This window comes from Penicillium crustosum, assembly GCF_028827405.1.
Source record: "Penicillium crustosum strain IBT 35664 chromosome Unknown utg000005l_segment0_segment0, whole genome shotgun sequence".
Lineage (NCBI taxonomy): Eukaryota > Fungi > Ascomycota > Eurotiomycetes > Eurotiales > Aspergillaceae > Penicillium > Penicillium crustosum.
In genome coordinates, this window is record NW_026623126.1 from 1,447,145 (window position 1) to 1,464,758 (window position 17,614).

The window sequence follows — 17,614 nt, forward strand, 5'->3', positions numbered from 1 at the left end:
TGAGACTCCTAATGAATGAATACATCAATTTATTATTCTTTTCGACTTCGCACTCGGATTCCTGCACACAAATATGAACGGAAACAAGGACTTGGATTGAAACACGGCATGCTATCCCGTCAAGTCATTCACTATGTCTCGCAGGATGGGCCGATTCCCAACAACATTGGTACCGTTAAACAACTTCGCACCTGTCTTTGAAGGCCTTCGAAGGCCGGACGCCGGCTGCCGGGAGCCTAGTGGGCTCAGTGGTTCACGTGTAGAGCGGGAAGAAGGCGATTTGTTCTTGCCCTTGTCTCTACCCTTGGCAGAGCTAGGAGTCAAGGCCGCACCCGGAGACATGAGTTGCGACTGCGTGGTACAAGAAGGGAAGAAATGCTTGTCTATCGCCCCGCAAGGCAAATTATAAACCCAGCCTTTGCTTTCCATCAGACGAACGTACTTGCAAAGGAGCTCGTTACCATCGCGGAGAGTGGATCTACTGCCGACAACTAGGAGCTTGGTTTGGGCACGGGTGAAGGCGACGTTAACACGGCGCCAGTCGCGCAGGAGCTCGCCGACGTTGTTTTCGGCGTTACTGCGCACGCAGCTCAGGATAATGACCTCTTTGTCGCGACCTTGGAACTTGTCTGTAGTGTGCATTTCTAGATCCGGGGTATGACGTCGCAAGCTCTGGCGAAGGAGCGAGAGTTGACTGCGGTAGAAAGTGATCACACCAATGTTGCGCGCGGGGATACCAGAGGCAATGAATGACTCCACAAGTTGCGAGCAGAGGAAGACTTCCATGTGATTCACGACTCGGTTTCCCTGTGCTATCTCAAGGGCTGCAGGGCCGATGGGATCGGTATTGACCAGGCGCGTTTTTGCAGATGGCGTCAGTAAGTCTCGGAGCCAGCAGGGGCTACTGGGGGTACCCGGGCATATTTCTCCTTGTGACTGTGATGGGGCATGGCTCAAGTCCTCGACATGGAATTTCTCGAGGGCGTTAATGTTGGGTATATCCAAAGATCGGGCTGCTACCTGCGGCGTGCCGCATTTGAGACGGCCCGAATAGATCAGAGTATTGGAAAGTAACATGATTTCCTCACACATGCGGTACTGGTGCTCTAGATTGACAACCGAATCTGGTTGTGCGTCCGAGAGTAGTTTGAAGAGACTGATATCAAGTCCTCCTTCCTGGGCCGCCTTATTCTGCACAAGCGGTGGCAATTGATAGTGGTCACCGACCAGGATGAAAGTCCTTGCCATACGAATCGGGCCGAGACAGACTGGGAGCGTGATCTGTGATGCCTCGTCGACAATACAATAGTCAAAGATGCGTTGGTTGAAAATGTTATGGTTGACTCCGAGGCATGTCGTAGCAACGACCTGCGGCTTTTCGTATGAATCCTTGAGTTCTTCAATGGTTGATTTCGGGATTGCGGCAAGGTCGGCAAATTCCTGAACATCTGGATGGATTTTGGCAGTTGCACCTATACGCAGCACACGAATGTTGTCGTCCCGAATCTTCAACAGAATGTTATCAACTGCAGTGTGGGTGTAAGATGTAAGAAGAACACTCTTGCCTTGTGCGACAAGGGCTCTAATAATATGGGCAATGGTCGTGGTTTTTCCAGTCCCAGGCATTCCGAGGACAAGAGCATAGTCTTTGGCACTCATCACTTTATCAATGGCTTGTCTCTGATCCACGTTGAGGTTGCCAGGATCGGAGATCGTGTATGAAGATGATGTCGTCTTGAAGGCGGGAGCTTGCCCCTCAACAATAAGCCGTCGAAGCTGTCTCGCTTGGAACAAGTCTTTATCCATCATACAGATGAGGTTGTTTCGAACAATAGCCATGCCGTTGCTAAACTCGTCTTTGTCGATCCGGTAAACGAGCTGCTCGCCTGGGGTTTCGAGAGCAGCAGGCTCTTCTTTTCCAACTTCCATGATTCCCCTGAAAGACTGATTTGTGACCGCATCGAAACCAGCCGTCTTTGATCGCGCATTGTGGAGTTTCCGGTCCACGCCAACCTTGATGTGTGATGAACTAGTATGCACCACGTATCCATTGGCGAGAGCAAAATGGCCCTTTTCATCCGAAATGACAATCGGTTCACCGACAGATATTTGAGACTCAGCAAAGGAGAAACCAGGAGGCGCTTGTCTTTTGACGAACGTATAATGGTAGCGGTTTATCTTTGTCCCAGTGTTTTCCTCATACACAGAATGAGGATCGATAACGACATCCCCGAAGCATCGGCCCAGGGCTTCTCTCTCGCTGCTCAGCAATGTCCAAAGCTCTCGCCGGAACTTCACAAGATTGCCCTCTTCTTTGGTCAAAAGTTCATCCCATTTACGGAAGAAGTCCCGATCACCATCGTTCAGATGACCAACAGCTGCATCGAAATCCTCGCCAAGTGCGCTGGTTTCGCCATCGCCATCCTCGGAGAGCTTGTGATAGATCAGGCAAGGGGTCTTAGCATAGCATCGAATACATTGACGAGCTTTCTTCAACATCGGTGGAAGCTGCTGCCTTTCGCGAATATAGCCAGCGAGGTGATTGCGCACCTGGATCATCTGGAGTAGTTCGTGCCGGACCCCCGGATACTGAGTGTTTTTGTTAACTCGAGGTAGTAGAGAAGCCCAAATGTAACATCAAGATCTATAACAATTTTTAGCAACCAGCCAACTAGCCGAAAAAGAACCGGGGGCTTGAAAGAACATCTCATTACTTACCATAGCGGTCCGACAAGAGTAGAGTGTAGAGAGCTGTTTGAGCCCTGTGTGACTGGTTTGTATCTCTTCGCCCAGTCTTGAGTTCCAGCGGAACCACCAGGTTCTTCTCCATTTTATCTTCACGACAAGTAACTTGTACCGTCGCATCGATGTTACCTTTGAGGCCATACATTGGCGACCAGATGTGCTCCTCGACCTCAAGCAGTTTGTTAATACTCAAGTTCAGCTTAGAGTTATTGCGGTCTTCAACCATAGACTTGGCCTATTGATCTTGATTAGCAAGGGCTCTTAGCTGAAAGAAGCCTCCACCGGCCATGAGACATACCTGTGGTTTGACATGCAAGAAAGCATCTGCCCAGTCGAGAACAGCAGGCATCCTGCTCATGAGATATTCAACAGCTTCAGGGATACTCATTTGGATCGAGTACAGCTCCTCAACGTGTCTGCCCATAATAGTTTCGACCAATGTCTTCAATGACTCCATATCCCATTGGTTCGCTTTGAGGGCTTCTTGAAAGACTTCGTGGAAAAACACTCCGAAGGCTTGCGGTCGCTCAAGTGCGGCAATGACTTTGACTCGATCTTGAAGGACAGCTCGCCGCTGGCAGTCTATCGAGTCTGCTACAACCGTAGCAGAAATGAGATGGTCAGGGTGAAGGATGATCATGTGGTTCAGATTATCCACAACGCATTGGCCGGCTGCGTTGAAGTCCCCGACCAGATGGATATACGAGTCCTTGCTGCAGGGAGTGTCAAACCATGAATCTCGTAAAATAACAACCTTGCGTTCTCGGGTCTTCTCGTCTTCAACTAGCAAGACCTGTACTTAAAGTCAGCGGACGGAACTATATCCGGGGCAAGGGCAAGGTATCTGACCTGCTCTGGCTGAGTACGTCCTTTCGGAGTAACATATGTGCTCTTCGTGATGTCAACGATCTGGTAACGTTTGATAGCTTGTCGACCTTTTAGGTTCTATTTGTTTTAACTGTCTTAGCATATATCTAGAAATTAACCGACTAAGAGTGACTAACATAAGGCCCTCCTTCATCTGCTTGCTTCATAGTTTGCTCAATGGCTTCCAAATCAAAATCATCATCAAACTCATCATCCGATGATACCATCTCAGGTTTGACAGGTGCGGCGGTTGGAGGCTTGCTACCATTCACTGGGACATTCGCAGCATCTGACTTTTGCAAGGATGGCCCAGGGGTTGTTGGCTTTGATGAATTGACTGGAACGGGGTTTGTGTCACATTTTGCAAGTATTTCCTGCAAGTTGGCAGGCAGATCGTCATATTCATCTTCAAAGTCATCGAATTCATCGCGTTTTGTTTCGTTAGTCGTAGTGTTATGGGGTATGGGTATGGAAGGTTTGCTGTCGAGCATTGAGTTCTTTTTGGGCTGCCATGAACGAGATTTTTCTGCGTCAAGGGTAGCCCAGCCAGAAGATCCCAGAGAACCAAACTCATTAGATGCATGTGCCGGCTCAATGAAAGGATCCTCCGAGGGGTCGGCCAGGTCCATCAGACCTTGATCAAGATCATCGTCTCCGAACTCGGAAGATGACTCTTGAAGAACAGGCAGTGTTCCAGGTCTTACTTTCTCAGGCAGTACAGCAGGAGGAGATTCCGCGGTTCCTTTGTCGGCCCCATGAAGCCTACGGTCCTTCGTCGGTGAAGACGATCGACACCTTCGCGCATCCATATGTTGGCGCAGAGGTGACGATCCAGGTGGACCCACATCAGCAGGGGCCATGTGTATGCTTCTCTCAATCTTCTCCACAAGATAGTTGATCCTTGAGGACTTAGGTCTCCCAGATTCAACATTGCTGCTAGTTCGTTGAATGCCGCGACTGGGACCAACATCTAGCCTGCTGACTCGTCGTCGTTTTGTTCGAGAGGTGGGGAAATCGGTAGTGCAGCTAATCGCACGTCTCAGCCCTGACGAGTCTCGGCTTGTTCTGCCTGATCCCGGTGTCTGGGGCGATGAGGAAAGAAGATTCGCGAATCGTGGCGGTGGAAGATCATCCGGGCCATCGACCATGTTTTTATCCATGTAGTTATTCCACAATTCAGCAGCCATATCATGTTGCGGTGTCTTGAAGAGGGCTTGTATTGAATTCAGATCAAGGGGTTCTTTTTGCACCTTTTTCTTATTCCCGTTCGAGGGGAGCCAGCAGGCGAGGAACTGTGTCGGCGCTTCCTGCGACGACCCGCTGGCGTCTGGGACGAGGTGTCTGGGTTCGAGCTGGCAGGCACATGCTGCCAGATGACATGATCGACTGGTGTCACCTCCGGGCCTGGCGCGGGATCAAACGAATCCTCAGCGTTGCTGATCAAATCTGCCAGAGGTATCCTGTTTCCTGGGGTCTGAGGGCATTCTTTAATCGGTCTTGATTCTTGTGCTTGAGCTTCCGGTGCTTTAGCTTCGCTCGGCGGAGGGCATACTCTGTCAGAAGAGGCCTGCATCAGCTCTGCCACACTGTTTGGGCCCGAGTTTTTGAGTTCTTTGCTCCCATTAACTGGTTTCGTCTCGTCTTTCGAGTTGACGCCTTCGGGAACGACTTCGCCTTCTTGGAAGCGAAAAGCGTTCAATTTTGTCCGTGAATTTGAGGATATGGGGTATGCATTGTTCGTTGCCATTGCTTCGATTTGGATATATCCAATGACGCGTTCAAAATTGGTAATGATACATTCCGCGGGAAGCTGGAGCAGGACAATGTCAGAAACGGGGATATGTTGGGGGTTTGAGATGAAACATACCAATTAAAAGATTGTATTTACCAGTTCAATTACTTTGGATATTTGTGCATATGGAAAGATGAAACGAATGGCGACTCCAGCGCCCTGTTGGCGGCATGGGGGGAGGGCCAGATGTGATAAGAACGCGTCGCGTGTGAAGTGCTGACACCTATTTTTCAAGGCAGGAGCGTAGTTCTGCCTAAAATGTCAGGTGTGAAAGCGGACAAGAAAATTGCCCAAAGTAGACTAGCGCGATAACTGGACAGCTTCCCGGCCTTTTACGGCTTCAACATCAACCCGCCGAAGCACCCCTCCACTCTTCTACAAGAGGCAACATATCAATTGAAACCGTCCTTGCCACTTGAATTCAAGAGGATAATCTGTCCCTTGTTACCCCCACCAATTTCCTCGCACGCCAGTGTTCCTTCGATCGGCCTCAACCCTCCTTCACCCCCATCTTCAAGATGACTGCCCGGCCATTGTCGCACATCCTCCGGGCGCGCTGCCTGCTTCGCCAGCCTCAAAACATCCAGGCATTCTCTACCCGATCCAGTCTCCGTGCTGCGGACCACGGTGACCACTATGATCCTCCCACCGGCTGGCTGTTCGGTGTCAAGCCCGGCCAGAAGTACGAGAAGGAAGGCTGGGAGAACATTTGGTACTACGGATTCATTGGAAGCTTTTTGGTCGCTGGTGTCGCATACGTCTTCAAGCCTGATACTTCGTACGTATAACCCATATCTAGACTTAGCACCTCAATATTGGCGTCCAGCCAGCCCCTCGCACAACTGGAATACTAACAATTGCAATAGTATACAAACGTGGGCTCTCGAAGAGGCCCGACGGAGACTCGAAGCTGAGGGAATCCTTGAGGACCCTGACAAGGTCAAGAAATAAACGCCAAATTTGTACACTGTACATAGAGATCAAAGAGGGACTATTTCGGTTTATGCCTGTACTACCTGCGACGGCAGATATGATGTTCCGGTCTCGTTCTTAGACAGGTTTTTTTTGCATGCTCATCTATTTTCGTTTGTTCCTTGTTGTATCACTTTACACTTTTCGAAGTTTCTTTCCGTCATGTTGGTTATAGGTGCTCCGGTCGCAACAAAATGCTTATAATTCGCACTGAGTACATCATGAAATGATCCAAGTCAACGACATGAAAGTTGACCAGAATAGTCGGCTGTATATGCGGCTTGTGGCGTTTTTTTGGTAGGCCTTTTAGATGTCTTTTGTTATAGATCTTTCGTCCCCTTCTCAGTCTCATAGCAGGAAAGGGCGGGAAAAGGCCTAATTTGTGGAATCGACTATCTACTTTTCTATGTATAACCAGGGATGTAAAACCAGTGACCAGGGATATCTCATAGACTATTCGAAAAATGTGCTGGAAAAAAGAGGCTGACTGGCATTCGCCTCCTTGCTATTCGCATATTCACATAGGGTTCTCAAATCTCTGGATATAGATCATTTCTCCGGAGCAACGGCATTTCACGCCTAATCTTCGCCACAAGATCCAGGTCAATATCTGCTGTCGCAATTTGTGGTTCCTGATGCTCATCTCCCAGCTTTGCTACCACTTCACCCCACGGGTTAATGATAATAGAATGACCATAGCTTCGTCTCTTCTCATTATGGGGCCCTGCTTGCGCCGCTGCAATCACGTATGACTGGGTCTCAATAGCTCTTGCTCGGAGCAAAGGCTCCCAATGGGCCTTGCCCGTCGGAACAGTGAATGCCGATGGGTAGGTGATGATTTCAGCATTCTGTCGTCTCAATGCCAGGCTGATCTCTGGGAAACGCAACTAGATAATCCAGTATGAGTAAGACGTTGAAGCGGCTGATGTTCGATGTAATGCCAACATGCACTGTACTTACGTCAAAACAAATGCTTAGACCAACACGCCCTATGGGGGTATCAAATGGCTTTGGAATCTGTTGCCCTGGCTGCACGCTCCTATGCGGTTCAAGGTTAGCGACTTATAAGTCAACCATCGGATCTTAAGTGAACCCTTCTTACGCGCTCTCCTTGAGTACAGGTCCGTCTTTGATATCAACGTCAAACAGATGGACTTTCTGGTAGGTTTGAGTAATGGCTCCATTATCATCGATCCAAATCAATAAATTCTTGAGCCTGGTTTCAGAAGCTACTTCATGAATTCCAACACTGATGTGAATATTCTGCTCCTTGGCATCCCTCTGTAGAGATGATACAAAGCTAGTCCTCTCTCCAGATTGGGCGAGTGAGTAGGATTGCTCTGCCGAGGATGCGATATAGTCCGATGCCTCTGGAAGAAACAGCACCTAACATATATGAGCTGCCTATCGGATAGTTGACAATAGAATACATATAATATTACCTTGGCACCTGCTGCTGCAGCCTTTCGAACCAACACCTTGCACTGGGCTAGATTCGAAGTTATGTTGCTAGTCGAGCATAGCTGCCCCACGGCCTATATCAAACCAGATTGTTAGCCGTGTAGTTCACGCCCGATGGATGGTGTACATACCGCTAGAACCATAGCTACTAGATTTTAGAGTCTGAAGGAGCCAAAAAAAAGTCTTTCAAAAAGGACCGAGAAAGTACTTTGTTATAGCAATCGAATGGCATCTTTCGACCCCAAAGTGACGAGCCCGTATGCTGACTCAGCTGGTTATCGCGATAATCAGCGATAACCTTTCTTTCCGCCAAGACTCTCACCTCGGATCTTTCACAAGACACACAGGTTTTGACAGATTCAGCAACTGCTAGACGGTGGAATCCTATCGTCGCAATGAAGAGTTTAAGGAGAGACTTGTCTGCCAACCCGCAGGCCGCAAATGTTACCAGCAAGGTCTTCGTCAGGTCCACAAAAAGTGGAAAGGTGCAAAAGATTGTCCGCGAGCTCTATTTGAGAGAAGATATTCCTTGCTCTTCTAAGCTCTGCTCACAATGCCCGACGATTGCGCCGGCTGATGCTAATGGAAACAGTAAGGAACTTATCATGGTGATGGTCAAGCAAATTGCTAATGCGAAACAGTTGCGCCGTTTATCCTATCCGATCGCCCCGCCGGCACAACAGCATTCCCGCGAGGCCATTACCTTGTTCCAGATACAAATGCGCTGCTTAATGGAATGGATCTTTTCGAGCACACTGGGGCCTTCTACGATGTGATTGTCCTCCAGACCGTACTCGAGGAATTAAGAAACCGATCACTGCCACTTTACAACCGTCTTTTGGCCCTCATCAAGTCAGACGAAAAGCGTTTCTACCTATTCTTCAATGAGTTCCGTCGAGAGACTCATGTTCGGAGAGGTCCGGAGGAAACAATCAACGACAGGAACGATCGCGCTGTGCGCCTGGTAGCAAGCTGGTACGGTTCCCACCTGCAACAATCAGCGAAGAAGGGAAAGAAAGAGAAGGCGATTCCGGCAATTGTGGTCATAACTGATGACAAGGAGAACCTTCGCAAATGCAAGGAAGAAAATGTGGTAGCCTTGTCGCTGTCCGACTATGTCTCCGGTTTGGAGGGGTCCGAAATGTTGCTGGATATGATCAGCGAGTCAAAGGATGCGCGAGATGCCAAGGAAACAGCTCGCGGGGAATTATTCTACCCGGAATACTTCTCAATGTCAAAACTCACGACTGGCCTGCGAGCTGGAACATTGCACCAAGGAGTGTTCAATGTTTCTCCTTACAACTACCTGGAAGCCTCCGTCAAGACCGCAGCTTTCGATAAACCTCTTCTCATTTTGGGCCGTGATAACAGTAACCGCGCTATTGCAGGCGATTCTGTCGTGGTCGAAGTACTACCAAAGGACCAGTGGAAGAGCCCTTCGACTAAGATTGTGGATGAGGAGGCCGTGACCCGTAATGATAACCCTGATACCGAGGAGACCGAGGCTGTGGTGACGGATAGAGAACGCAAAGCTCTCCAGGAAGAAGTCAAAAAGGCCCATGGAAAGAACTCGGATGGCAAGCCACAACCCACTGCCAAGGTTGTTGGTGTGATCAAGCGCAGCTGGCGTCAATACGTTGGTCACGTTGACTCGAATTCTACTGGCTCACAGGCCTCTGGCAGACGGCAACAAAACGTTTTCTTACTGCCTATGGATAAGCGTATCCCGAAGATCAGAGTACGCACAAGACAGGCTAGCGAGATTCTTGGTCAGCGTATTCTTGTCACCATCGATTCTTGGGATCGCGATTCAAGATACCCTACCGGTCATTTCGTTCGGTCTCTGGGAGAGCTCGAGACCAAGGGCGCAGAAACCGAAGCTCTATTGCTTGAATATGACGTGCAGTACAAGCCGTTCCCGAAGTCTGTGCTGGACTGCCTTCCATCTGAAGGACATGATTGGAAGGTCCCTGTCTCAAAGGAAGACAAGGGCTGGAACGGTCGGAAAGATCTTCGAGACTTGCTTATTTGCAGTATCGATCCACCTGGCTGTCAGGATATTGACGACGCACTTCACGCGCGTCTCCTGCCAAACGGAAACTTTGAGGTTGGTGTCCACATTGCAGATGTGTCGCATTTCGTCAAGCCCAACAACCCAATGGACCTCGAGGCCAGTGTTCGCGGAACCACTGTTTACCTAGTCGATAAGCGTATCGACATGCTCCCGCATCTTCTTGGTACAGACCTGTGCTCTCTCAAGCCCTATGTTGAACGATATGCCTTCTCGGTTCTGTGGGAGATTACACCCGATGCCGAGATAGTGTCTTCAAATTTCACCAAGTCGGTCATTCGCTCCCGGGAAGCATTCAGTTACGAACAAGCTCAATTACGCATTGACGACAAATCACAACAGGACGAGCTGACCGAAAGCATGCGCACCCTCTTAAAATTCTCCAAGGTTCTCCGCCAGAAGCGTATGGACGCCGGTGCTTTGAACCTTGCCTCCCCGGAAGTCCGCATTGAGTCTGAGGGTGACGAAGTGGGCGATCCATTGACGGACGTCAAGACTAAGGCTATGCTTGACACTAATAGCTTGGTCGAGGAGTTCATGCTTCTCGCCAACATCACTGTTGGCTCGAAGGTCTACGAGTCCTTTTCTCAGACGGCCTTGCTCCGTCGACACGCCACTCCCCCGCCTCAGAATTTCGAAGAGCTCCAAAACCAACTCTCTAAGAAGCGGAACATGGAGCTTGATGTCTCCAGCTCGCGAGCTCTGGCTGATTCCTTGGACCGCTGCGTCGACCCCAAGAACCCATTCTTCAACACCCTGGTCCGTATCTTGGCGACCCGTTGCATGACCTCTGCCGAATACTTCTGCGCGGGCGCCTTTGCCGAATCCGAATTCCGCCACTACGGTCTCGCCTCACCTATCTATACCCACTTCACTTCGCCCATTCGACGATATGCCGATCTTATGGTTCACCGCCAATTAGCTTCTGCCATTGGGTATGAAGGCGAGGATGGACACGCAGTCATCGAAGGTGTCAGCACTCGCAACAAGCTTGAAGACATCTGTCGCAACATCAATGTCCGTCATCGCAACGCACAACATGCCGGCCGCGCTAGTATTGAATACTACGTCGGTCAAGCTCTCAAGGCCCGTGGAGAGAAGATGGCCGCCGATGGTGTTGATGCGGGTATTGAAGAAGAAGGATACGTAATGCGCGTGTTCGAGAACGGTGTTGTAATTTTCGTTCCCCGATTCGGCATTGAAGGTGTCGTTCGTCTGGAGGACTTCGTCCTGCCCGGCGAATCTGGAGCTCGTTCTGTCGCCGAGAGACGGGAGCTAGCTCCTCACCGCACCACGGAGTTTGATAGTGAGGAGTACACCCTTCGCGTAGAAGAGAAGGGTCACCCGGAGAAGGAACGCAGTGTGACTGTTGAACTCTTCCAGAAGGTCCGTGTTAACGTCAGTTCCGTCAAGGAAGAGGGTCGTGGCGCCGGCAAGAGAAGGGTCCGGATTCTGGTTACGGAGGCATGAAGCAAAAACTACATCCATGTAGATTAGATCTAGTGTTAAAACGGCGTTCAAATCAAATGAATGACAGACAATTGTCTATTTTTGTTTATGTTCATTTTGTCTTCCATATTCATACGCTGCGCTATGCAATTATATTTAAACCTTTTTCAAAGTGATCATTCTGCGAACCAAGCTGACCGGGGCCCACAACGGAACGTCTGTTCCAGTGGCCTCCAAGGCCGGTGAAATAGCCGTAGGGTGGTCTTGCTTCTCGTTTCCACCGGGAGTTCCAGTCAGCGGACCAGGCTGGGCAGAATCACGGCGTCCCTTAGCACGCTCCAACTCGCCAACTTTCCAACCACGGACGACCCACAAACATAAGGAAGCACCGACATACATGAATCCAGTAAATAACTGAACGCGCAGATATGAAGTTCCACCGCCAACATCATGGCTGCGGAGCTGAAGGGCGATAGCCTCGGAGACAGTGCAAGGGGCAACAAGCGTGAGCCAGGTAATGCTCAAGCCAGAAGGAAGGTCTCTGATACCAATAATCTCCGCCAGAACGGGGGAAACAGTAGCCCAATACGTGCCTGCGACACTGCCAACTAAAACAGCGAAGAAGCATACCACACCCATACTGTCAGCAGAAGTCCAGATGGCGAGACAGAATAGACCGCAGAGGAAAGTGAGGAAAGTGGCAATATTAATACGACCAAGTCGGTCACTGAACATTCCAACAAACGGACGGCCGAGGCCCTGACCGAGGTTGAGCAGCGCCGAGACAATACTCCCACCCCATTTGTGGATCATATGGGTGGCTAACGGGGCCACCAGGAGGGCACAAGAGATGCTCAAGCCACCTGTGAAGGCGTACGATAGAGCAGATGTGTTGGGGAATACATCGTTTGAAAGGTAATAGCTCAGAAAGACTCCGTAGCTCTAGATATTAGGCTTGTTAATAAGATGGTAGTGAAAAAGCAAAGATATATGACTCACGCTATTGATGCCCCATGTATGCGCATTAATCCAGAAAACACAGGCGACACAGACCCAGCCATAGCCACCATCTGGGGCGACATCGCGCTTATATTTTTCATCTTCGTCGACGTCAAGTGGTGCCGACTCTGGATGCAACTTCTGTTCCTGTTTTGCGCTCTCCCGGTCTATATCGTCTTGGTGAGAACGGATGATATCAATTGGCACATTATCTGCCATGGTAGCTCAGATACAAGCCCAGCTTGTTGTTATTTTTATGAGCTCCTTATAAGACCGAAACCGGTTGCCGTTTTCGTCACGACATGGAGGTATGTACTTTGTAGTGAAAAGAAGCAAGAGACTTAAGTTACCACGCTAACAAAAAAGGGGACTAGATTTCGATCAGATTATCAATTGGTAATAATTGGAGTCATCGGACTAATCGGACTATCGGACTGAATGCCGAATCCAACCATGGTAGGAGCATTGTTCGTATAGAGAAAGGATGGCCAGGATCTTGTGGTTTATTATTTCTATTCGGCGATATTTGACCAATGAAAGAAGCTGATATACAGCTATCTGCGTAACTGTGCAGTTCTCAGTCGAGGTATCAGCGCTACTTGGCTGTGGGGTATTCTTGTGCCGAGAAGCCGATGCGGAGAGAGCCCAGTCGCGTCTCAGTTGGGCAGATGTGGGGGATTTTGAGTCATTCCAAGGTTTGAAAAATGGATTTCTTAGCTTAAATAGAGAGACATGTCTCCATAGGGCTGATCCGAGGTCTAGTATTGACTATACGATACCTATACTTGAATATGCACCTATGTTGTCTAATATAGGGCTTGTCATAGGGTTAATTTATAATCAAACCCTTATCGATAGATAAGGATATTTGCTGAGTCATCCGTTGCCTCGCGACGGACCCTAGGGGTTTGTTTGGGAGGGGGATCCAGCCCAATGACGCTAGCCAGCTCAGACCGTCAAGTGTAGATCGCAACTAGACTCTTCTCATCTTAGTTCATCTTGGTCCCTCTTTCCTGTACTTATCCGTATATCTCCTCACATCCTTGATCCTTGCAATCTCATGATGCATAAACATACCACTGGCCAGAGGAAGGTTTCACCTCCTGGTCCATCCTTCATGTCCAATGATCAAGTTTGTAAGTGATTCTTTGGCGTTGGCCGACTCGGAGCTGATATGAGTCAACAGCAACGTACTTGAAGGACTTGCGGGCCAATCGTCCTGCCCGCCCGACAGGATCTCGTCCATACCCAGGTAGAGCAGCCGCATCAACAAGCGATCTACCTGATAGCCTTCCGCCAAGGGCATCTTCGGCGTTCTCCATGCATGCCCCAGTCGAAGATGAAATTAAAGACCACCGACGATCAGGTAGTGCGATGTCCCATCGTCGGACGAATTCCCACGTGCCTGGCGGCGGCGCAATGGGTCGTCCCTTAGCTCAGGAGCCACGTACGCACTCAATTCGAAAGAACGTGTTTCCAGCACAAATCCATGCACGTACCATTCCCATACCGGCATCTCCAGCTCTCTCCTATCGTGAAAATGGTCAACGACGACATGAAAAGGAAGAGGCACGGTCGCTACGAGATGCCTTGCGGAAAATGGATGTCCAGGACGATGTCAGTCTTCACCAAGCAGCCCAGGATGAGGCCACAGAGCTAGTTTGGATGCACCAGAACCCTGGTCAAGCTTTCAAAAACCCTTATGCGCCATATCAAAACCCCGATGCCAACAGAGGCAACCAAAGCCCTGTCCGAAATGATTCGCGAGGATCTAATCCCTCGACCAATAGATTCAGCCAGTCAACAGGCTCAAGTGTCTCCTCTGATGGTAACTCTAGCCCTGAATCGATTCGGAAACGATCATCTCTGGCTGGATCATCGAAGAAGAATCTCAAAGTCAACTTTAAACTACCTGACGAGGAACCTGAGCAGCCTGTTGCCCCCAAACCACGGACCGTCAGCAGTGATTCATCTAAAGGGATTTTCAGGAACCCCAACGACCAAATTTACGAAGAGCCCATTGATCCTCAAAAGGAACATGAAGCAAAGCCAGACTTCTCCAAGTCCGATTCGTCAGCTTTGAAGAACAAACCGCGCAACGCTCTGGGCCGTGTTCCTAGGCCGCTACCTTGGTTGCAAAATAGAGCCAACAGCAGCCCTGTGATGGATAAAATCTCCCGGTTTGAAATTCACAAAAACCCTCCCACCCAGTCGCGTAACCCTGGCTACACTCGAAACGAAAGCGCTACTCCTCCTCCTACTCAGTCGAACAACGCCGGTTATACTAGAAATGAGCGTGCTACTCCTACTCCTCCCCCGAACAAAAGGATGAACCTTTCCCCACCCAGGATGGAAGGGAGAGACGTAGTGACGATATCCGCGCAGCTACCAGCAAAAGACGAGGAGATCGCAGTGAAAAGCTGCCAATGCCTTCAGCGGTCAGCGATCGAGTTGGACGCCCAATCGTGAGCTTTGACAAAACATGGAAACCAGCTGATCAGCCGAAACCTGATCGTCCAACTCTACCTATCATTGAAGTGGCAGCACCTACCATCGAGGTCTCAGCTCCCACAATTGAAGTTTCCGAGCCACCTCCAATCCCAGTGATCAACATCCCAGACATCAAAGTGCCCACCATCTCCGAGATAGAGGCTCCTTCCAAGCAACCGACTAGACCGGTGCCCCAGCCGACGAGAAACAGCCCAACTAAGCAGGCCTTCCCGAAACAGCCGGGATCTGATTCGCAGAGCCGTTGGTACTCGCCCTATACACGCTCTGGTGTTCCAACTGCAAGCTGTGAGCTATGTACGCTTTCCATTTCCGGAAAGATTGTGACCGCTGGCGGATGTCGATTCCACCCGGAGTGCTTTACCTGTTTCCACTGCCATACTGCTCTCGAATGTGTGGCTTTCTACCAAGAACCAGAGTCCAGCAGAGACGAGAGACTAGCAACAACCGAGGCTCATGATCAAGAGGCCCGTGTACCGCGGTTCTACTGCCACCTGGATTTCCACGAGATGTTCAGCCCCCGTTGCAAGAGCTGCAAGACCCCCATCGAAGGAGAGGTGGTCGTGGCATGCGGTGCCGAATGGCATGTCGGCCACTTCTTCTGCGCAGAGTGCGGTGATGTATGTTTGAACCCCCTTTCTGATAATTCTGTACTCAAGACAACTGACAATTTCTCTTCATATAGCCCTTTGATTCTCAAACTCCCTTTGTCGAGAAAGATGGCTTCGCATGGTGTCTCCGCTGCCACTCGCGCCGTACCGCGCCACGTTGTCTGGGCTGCAAGCAACATGTCATGGACGAGGTTGTTATCAGCGCAATTGGCGGCCAGTGGCACGAGCACTGCTTCAATTGTCACGAGTGTGGCGATGGTTTTGGTCCGGAGGGCCGGTTTTTCGTTCGCGAAGGCGAGCCCAAGCGAACGGCCAAGGGCCGCATCATCGGTGGTCCGGTCCAATTGGCTATCTGTGAGAGATGTGAAGGTATCCGTCTTAAGGCGCCTGGAATGTGCTAGACTTTGTCGCCATCTAGTTGAGGGGTTACGACCACAATGTTTTTAACGAGATTACTGCTTTATGATAGATTCACGCATGATGTCGGTGTTTGATTGTTGCATCAGTTGATTCTTGATTTGTCTGCATGTGTTCTACAACCCTTTTCTTGGGGTTCATTTCGGGAGTTTGTTTTTGTGTTGTTGTTTTTGTTAGCCAGCGAAGATTGTTAGCGATGAGCGTGATATTGGCAATGCATTTAAAATGGGAGAAAAAAAACGCCTCAAAACACCTCTCTTTTATCGTATCATTTGAATGAATGATTCCAATAACTTCCCAGAGGTCCCATATTCACCTCTCTAATTAGGTATCTAATCCTCCTCCTTTTCAAGCAGGCCACTCAGGATCAGCCTTGCGCCTGAAAACAGCCACATACTTGTTTCCCTTATTTCTTGTGACCTTCTTCGACTCCTCCGTCTCAAACTTCATAACCCGCACACAAGGATCAAGAGCAAGCTCCTCCTCGGAAACCCGCTCAAACAGATCCTTACTGCTTGCAGGAGGAGCAGGTCCACCCTCAGGCTGCTCGCCATGCAAGAAATGCCGCAGAACCCAGTGGTGATACTCCTCGACATCGGTAATAGTGTATAGCAAACCACCAGGCCGCAGAACAAACGCATATTCGGAGTTCAGGGACTCGGAGATAATACGGGCCTTGTGCTTACGGGCCTTGAAATGCGGATCCGGGAAGCAGATGAAGATCTTGGAGAGTTGGTGGTGGCCGAAGAAGTTGGGGAGGAACTTCATTGTGTTGCTGCGGATTGCGGTGATATTTTCGAAGTTTCCTGGGAAGAGTTTCTCCGTGCCGATTTCGTCGTCGTTGGCTGGGGCTGGGGTTGATTCGGTGTTTTCGGGTTGCGTCGAGGCATCTTGGGGTTCGGTTGATGAGGGGTTCGCGGCTTTGTTCTTGAGACGTTGTTGTTGGCTGCGCAGGGCGTGGATGCGGGAGCTGAGGTATTCCAGCACTGAGGTACGGATTTCCATGCCTGTAGTTTTGTTGTTAGTTTTTTGGTGCTCATTGCTCATTCGGGCGAGTGCGAATATGTATTTTTGAATATCGATGCGCTGTACTTACCGACCATCAGAGTGTCTGGCAACAATGGCGCCAGGCCAACCATCAGCCCGCCGAATCCACATCCGATATCGACGACTTCGACTTCCTTGGTCAACTTGCGCCCTCCGCTGAGATTCGTTTTGGTTGTATCGGGATCCACGAATGCAGGGTAATGGGATGACCAGTCCATATGCGCGGGGCTGATAGGGCTATTAGAGTATCAGTTAGCTATTAGTTCGCGATCGGATGCATAGGAATTGTCGCCATTGAAGCTCGACAACCCAATGGATATTGTGATAGAAATCGTTCGATGTGCAATGAACGAAAGAGGAGGATACGTACTACTCTAGCCGGTGATCAGAGAAGGGATTCGCATGCGCGCGCTGGCGGAAGAATTTCTTCTGCGGCATCTTGATGACGGAGCCATCGGTGGATTCCTGTTGCTCCTGTACTTTGCGACGGTATTCTTCACGCTTGACGCGCTTTGCAGGTGGATTTTGAGTGGCCATTGTGAAGATCTGACAACCTGGGGGGAATCAGGGAAAGTCGAGAAGTCGAAAAAGACCGAAGTCGACGAGTTTGAGAAAATCCCGGCCCCACCTTTTACTCCACAGCTTCGAGTCTCTCGACTGTCTTGTGTCTTCTTG

General features: G+C 49.9%; 7 protein-coding genes across 7 annotated transcripts; 3 read left to right on the forward strand and 4 right to left on the reverse strand.

The window, feature by feature from the left end:
• Positions 1–111: 111 nt before the first annotated feature.
• N7487_011252 (bifunctional ATP-dependent DNA helicase/ssDNA endodeoxyribonuclease DNA2) lies at positions 112–5,359 on the reverse strand (the record flags this gene model as incomplete). The annotated part of the gene is made up of 7 exons (XM_056878982.1): positions 112–2,589; positions 2,637–2,644; positions 2,719–2,980; positions 3,044–3,538; positions 3,595–3,690; positions 3,750–4,825; positions 4,906–5,359. 7 exons carry the CDS (start codon positions 5,357–5,359, stop codon positions 112–114), a joined length of 4,869 nt encoding a protein of 1,622 aa, XP_056724301.1.
• Positions 5,360–5,922: 563 nt separating this feature from the next.
• On the forward strand, positions 5,923–6,355 carry N7487_011253 (uncharacterized protein; the record flags this gene model as incomplete). The annotated part of the gene is made up of 2 exons (XM_056878983.1): positions 5,923–6,182; positions 6,271–6,355. The coding sequence occupies 2 exons, from the start codon at positions 5,923–5,925 to the stop codon at positions 6,353–6,355; spliced, it is 345 nt and encodes a 114-aa protein (XP_056724302.1).
• Positions 6,356–6,906: 551 nt separating this feature from the next.
• Positions 6,907–7,980, reverse strand: N7487_011254 (carbon-nitrogen hydrolase family protein; the record flags this gene model as incomplete). The annotated part of the gene is made up of 5 exons (XM_056878984.1): positions 6,907–7,263; positions 7,337–7,415; positions 7,479–7,762; positions 7,819–7,911; positions 7,969–7,980. The coding sequence occupies 5 exons, from the start codon at positions 7,978–7,980 to the stop codon at positions 6,907–6,909; spliced, it is 825 nt and encodes a 274-aa protein (XP_056724303.1).
• Positions 7,981–8,096: 116 nt separating this feature from the next.
• On the forward strand, positions 8,097–11,378 carry N7487_011255 (exosome catalytic subunit DIS3; the record flags this gene model as incomplete). Its single annotated transcript, XM_056878985.1, is given in 3 exon segments — positions 8,097–8,184; positions 8,195–8,428; positions 8,479–11,378. 3 exon segments carry the CDS (start codon positions 8,097–8,099, stop codon positions 11,376–11,378), a joined length of 3,222 nt encoding a protein of 1,073 aa, XP_056724304.1.
• A 135-nt stretch (positions 11,379–11,513) lies between these two features.
• Positions 11,514–12,690, reverse strand: N7487_011256 (uncharacterized protein; the record flags this gene model as incomplete). Its single annotated transcript, XM_056878986.1, has 2 exons — positions 12,357–12,690; positions 11,514–12,299 (listed from the first exon to the last, which is right to left on the reverse strand). Exons 1-2 carry the CDS (start codon positions 12,573–12,575, stop codon positions 11,514–11,516), a joined length of 1,005 nt encoding a protein of 334 aa, XP_056724305.1. The 5' UTR covers positions 12,576–12,690.
• Positions 12,691–13,330: 640 nt separating this feature from the next.
• N7487_011257 (LIM domain protein) lies at positions 13,331–15,876 on the forward strand (the record flags this gene model as incomplete). Its single annotated transcript, XM_056878987.1, is given in 4 exon segments — positions 13,331–13,492; positions 13,543–14,634; positions 14,652–15,484; positions 15,550–15,876. 4 exon segments carry the CDS (start codon positions 13,417–13,419, stop codon positions 15,874–15,876), a joined length of 2,328 nt encoding a protein of 775 aa, XP_056724306.1. The 5' UTR covers positions 13,331–13,416.
• A 364-nt stretch (positions 15,877–16,240) lies between these two features.
• Positions 16,241–17,476, reverse strand: trm8 (tRNA (guanine46-N7)-methyltransferase; the record flags this gene model as incomplete). The annotated part of the gene is made up of 3 exons (XM_056878988.1): positions 16,241–16,899; positions 16,989–17,176; positions 17,310–17,476. The coding sequence occupies 3 exons, from the start codon at positions 17,474–17,476 to the stop codon at positions 16,241–16,243; spliced, it is 1,014 nt and encodes a 337-aa protein (XP_056724307.1).
• Between the last annotated feature and the right edge of the window lie 138 nt (positions 17,477–17,614).